General features: G+C 30.9%; 1 protein-coding gene across 3 annotated transcripts in view; it reads right to left on the bottom strand.

The window, feature by feature from the left end:
• SGCZ (sarcoglycan zeta) overlaps positions 1 to 1,461 on the bottom strand; it is a 264,296-nt gene extending 262,835 nt beyond the window's left edge. For all 3 annotated transcript variants that reach the window (XM_006916431.1, XM_006916432.1, XM_025049924.1), the window contains exon 1: positions 1,267 to 1,461. In XM_006916431.1, the coding sequence (XP_006916493.1) occupies positions 1,267 to 1,461 (195 nt within the window). The remainder of the gene's footprint in view (positions 1 to 1,266) is intronic.
• Between the last annotated feature and the right edge of the window lie 3,056 nt (positions 1,462 to 4,517).

Here is a 4,517-nt window from a genome sequence, read left to right as displayed (position 1 = left end):
TGGCTCATTTTCCCTTTTGACATTTTATTTCAAGTTAAGAGTTAGATGTTAGTAATATCAGGAAATTAAAAAAAAAAAAAAACCTTCTCTTGCTCAATCAATACACAGCAATGATTTTTTTTTAAGTGACATGCAATATAGAAAGATCAGTAAAGTTAAATAGCCAGCTTTACACTTGCCCCTAAGGAAGCAGAGTTTTAAAGAATAATAGCAGTCTAGTCAGCAAGTGAAAGATACATCCTGTGTGGATGTGAAGATATCTGTGATCTCTAAGTAAAAGCAGAATGATTTAAAGGCAGAGTAGAGAAGTTTAAAAATTTAGCCAGAAGACATAAAATGAGCTAAACTGGACTATGCCAAGCAGTTATTTTTCCAAATAAGTCATGCTAATTGGTTTATTGTACACATTCAATAAACTAAAGCAAAATTCACCAATAAATTATACGATTATTTTATTACTGTTATTAATTTTCATAAAAGATTGATTTAATTTCTAGTGTATCTTCTTACCACATCCGTGCTCCAGAAGAATGAGATTACTATCTGATAACAATTACAGACATTGGCCACGCAGCCCAGGTAAAATTCTAGAGTTTAGATTTGATCATGCAGTACGTTACACAGGAAGCAGATGTAGAGAGGCAGATACTCTATATGAAGTATTTCAAAGGTATTTATGATTTCTAATATTAATTTTCTTATGAAACATCATCTCAAAAACAGACTAATTTCTTAGATTCCTAGGTACAGCAAACAACAGTTCATGTTTTTATTTGTTTGTTTGTTTTTTAGGCGAGGCAACCCTTGGTTGACCTCACAGATTGCAAGGACCTTGTCAGCTTACAATCCCTTAATTTTTTATTCTTTACACCTACAGCACCTGTTATGTGGTCTCTCATCCAAGTACTAACCAGGCCCGACCCTACTTAGCTTCCAAAATCAGATGGGATCGGGCTTGTTCAAGGTAGCATGGGCATAGGCTCATGTTTGTTGGCTAAATGTTTTCTAACTCTAATGAGTCAGTGTGTTGTGCTGTCTCATTATCTAAATTTCCCACAGTTAAATGGCAGGTAATAATATATGTGTGTCATGAATAAACATATTGAATTCAGTCTTAAAATAATGTATGACAGCCTTTGGAATTTCAAGATATCTATTTGTAAAGATTAAGATGAATAACTTTCAATTTAAAAAATAAAATAACAGAGCTGTATCATCTTTGAACCAAAAGCAATAAATATAAAATGAAATCATGGTGGTACTTACCACAGTGAAATTCATAACTTTCAATATCCATATTGTCATGGCTAAGTTAACTATCATGGTAACCAACAGCAGAAGGACAAAGAAGTATAAGCACCTCTTTCGCCATCCGTAAATTCCCACTGGGTACAGTTGTGCATTCTCAGCCCTTGGCAGGTTATTCTGTTGTGTTGCTAGTATGTATTGTTCTCGTGTCATCTGGGAAAAAAGAGAAAAAGAAAAGAAGTATTCAAAAATAAAACCAATGATTTTTTAAAATCAAAAGACACAACATATCTAAGAATAATGGGTAGGGAGTGCTCAAATAATTATTACTGTGTAACTAAAATTAGTTATTAATTAAAATAGTTATAATGTCACAAATCCCCTCAAATCATTATCATCAATGTTGCTTTTTAGAACTATTTAATGAATTGTTATATCTCTAAGATATATATTATTTTCAGTCAGGTTTGCAAAACCTTAACAGTAGGCTTTCTCTCAGGAGTCTCTGAAGACTCTCAGTTCTACTTCTAGTTGTTCAAAATCCAACAACTCTTCACACATTCAAACTGCTCTTGAAATAGGTTTCATCTGTTTTTTGTGATAGAGACTAACTGAATCACAAGGTACTTTTGTGCCTTTAGCTAAAAATGTAGGATCGAACAGCTCAGTGTATATGATTTAATAACATGTTAGTGTATTTACAAGAACCTATGGAAAGAAAACACGCTTTTATTTAGAAAAATATAGACATAGCTATTTAATTAAAATTTTTCTTTAGGACTTTGTTGGTCATTTATTTTGGTTATATTTTAATGAGTTATCAGAAGAAAACTGATCTCTGAAAGAACACAGCAATATACTATATTATTATAAAATATAATGATATAAGCAGAAATTGACTTTGGAAAAGGAGAGATGGTATTCTTTGGAAATTTATAAATTTTGGGTTTAAATTAATTCCTTAAAAAGCAAATTTATTTTTTACTGTCTAATACAAAGAAATATGAATTAGAAAAGTTAAAGACTATATACCGAGTATATGATATTCAGAATGACATATTTATTACCTGAAATATGGAAACTTTAGTTTTAATAAAATATGATTTTCTATAAAACAATAATTTTTCATCTTTTTTCTCCTTATGTTTTTCTCAGATTTATTTTCTTGTGTATGTCAATGAAATGATTACTATACCAACAGAAACAATAAATTATACCAAATTAAAAATAACAATAAAGAATTAAAATTACTTGTCAAGTAATATAAAATATGTGCTATAAAAGTACTAAGTTACGATGTTTATTGACCCAATCTTACTTTAAATGAAATGTTGAACTAGATATTGAAAAATGCAAAAAATACAAGTTATTTGGTTTTTCCTATTTTTTTTTAATATTAGAGCTGTAATTTCAAATTGCATTAAATGCAATGTTAAATATTATGTTTCCAATTTATGACTGAATTACATAATGCTCCATATAATAAAAAATAGTTGTATACATTAAATCATAATTGTAAATGAATTAGAAGTGCTAATAATATTAGATGATCAAGAGTAAATTCATAATATAAAGAATTACTTTTTATTGTCATTATTAATATTTAAGTTAATATTTGATGGTTTCTTGAAACTGGGCAAAAAGCTTTAATCTTCATTAGATTTCAATTTGCAGGGGAGAAATGTAACCTATGAACTGCTAGGTAACATATGTATAAGAGGCAACAACAGACTGCTCCATTTAGATTTCAGTGTCTGACACCTAGAATGCTAGTATGTATGTAAAAAGTATCATCTTCTTTCCAACCCCAATAGTCTTTCTGCTCTTTCAGTGAGGCTTTATTATTTATTTTCTAAATTAGAAGTAGAGAAAGGAAAGCACATATGAATATAACCAGACATGGTATCTTTCTGGATAGACCGAAAAGGCTCAAGAAAATTCAACCTCTGCTACTATCTGTGAGAACAGAGAAAGAAAATAAGAGATGAAAGGAGATTATATTGCATAAATTTTAAATTGTTGTTGGTTAATTTAAGGGTAAAAATAAAAATAAAAGCTATTAATGGAATGCCTCATTTTATGTTTTATAAGGGAGAAATATCTGAAAGGATGACCAAGTGACCTGACACATGTTTGTGTTCTCATGACTTTATAAACACAGATATAATGCAGAGATGTCAGCACAAAGACTCAAAGGAAACAGTAAATTATTTGTTTATCTCACTCACTAATTTGATTCATTGCAATTAAAATATAAATTGAGCATCTAATTTCTGCTCAGACCTGTTCCTTGTGTTCCCTGTTATTGAAAATAGGAATATAAAAAAGAAGCATGTATCTCCTGGAAAACAAGCTAGATAATTTGGGAAACTGATTTCAATTTCTGATACAGAGCCAGTACTTGGTACACTCATGTAGAAGTATATAACATCCTTGTGACCATAAACATTGAATCTCGGTTCCCAAATCCCTTAACCTGCTCACTGAGAGTAGCCATATTCTAGAAGTGGTAAGTCTTGTTGGTGTCACTATTCATTGAGCGTCAATCATGTAAAATTTAACACTACAATTGTCTGTTATTTGTTCAGACCAGGAATGGAGCACAACAGACTAAATGCAGTATCAGACTTAGGTGCAGAGTTATAATCCCAGCCTGGCCATTCTATTCCGTGCTTCTAGGGCAAGTCGCTTAGCCTTTCTCTGTCCCAGTTTTTTCAACTCTCAAATGAACATTACATTGACTTATATAAGAGTAATATGGGGATAAAAAAGGAGAACGTTAAAGTGCCCATTTCATTTTAAATGGCAAAAATACTCACTTTAAAAATTTATCTTCCATCTCTTAGCTAGTGGTCTCCTACTTGAGTGCTGTATAAATATTTATACTGAAATTAATTTTAAAAGCTATGTCTCAAATATAACTTTAAAAACAAAATGTTGACGTTTCCAAATGATATGGTATGAACATTACACAGCAAAAAAGGCATTTTGTTTTCTGTTCCTAGAAAATGAGTCTCTAAACAGCTACTAATGTTGAGAGAGATTGAAAACAACACAGTAAAGTCCTCTTACCATGGTGATACAAACTTCTTCCTACCTATGGTATCTAATTCTCAAAGGCACATTCTAACACGACGATGGTTAAAATTTGCTGTTTAAGAAAAATGACTACTTGGAATGGATTTTTTTTCCAGTTGGTTTATGGAAAATACTGTATGTAGTCAGGCTTTATAGCCTAGAAAAGAGGCAGCCTAGCAACTGAATTTCAA

This window comes from Pteropus alecto, unplaced genomic scaffold, assembly GCF_000325575.1.
Source record: "Pteropus alecto unplaced genomic scaffold, ASM32557v1 scaffold24, whole genome shotgun sequence".
In the NCBI taxonomy this organism is placed as follows: Eukaryota; Metazoa; Chordata; class Mammalia; order Chiroptera; family Pteropodidae; genus Pteropus; species Pteropus alecto.
This window is presented reverse-complemented; position numbering and strand designations above follow the sequence as displayed.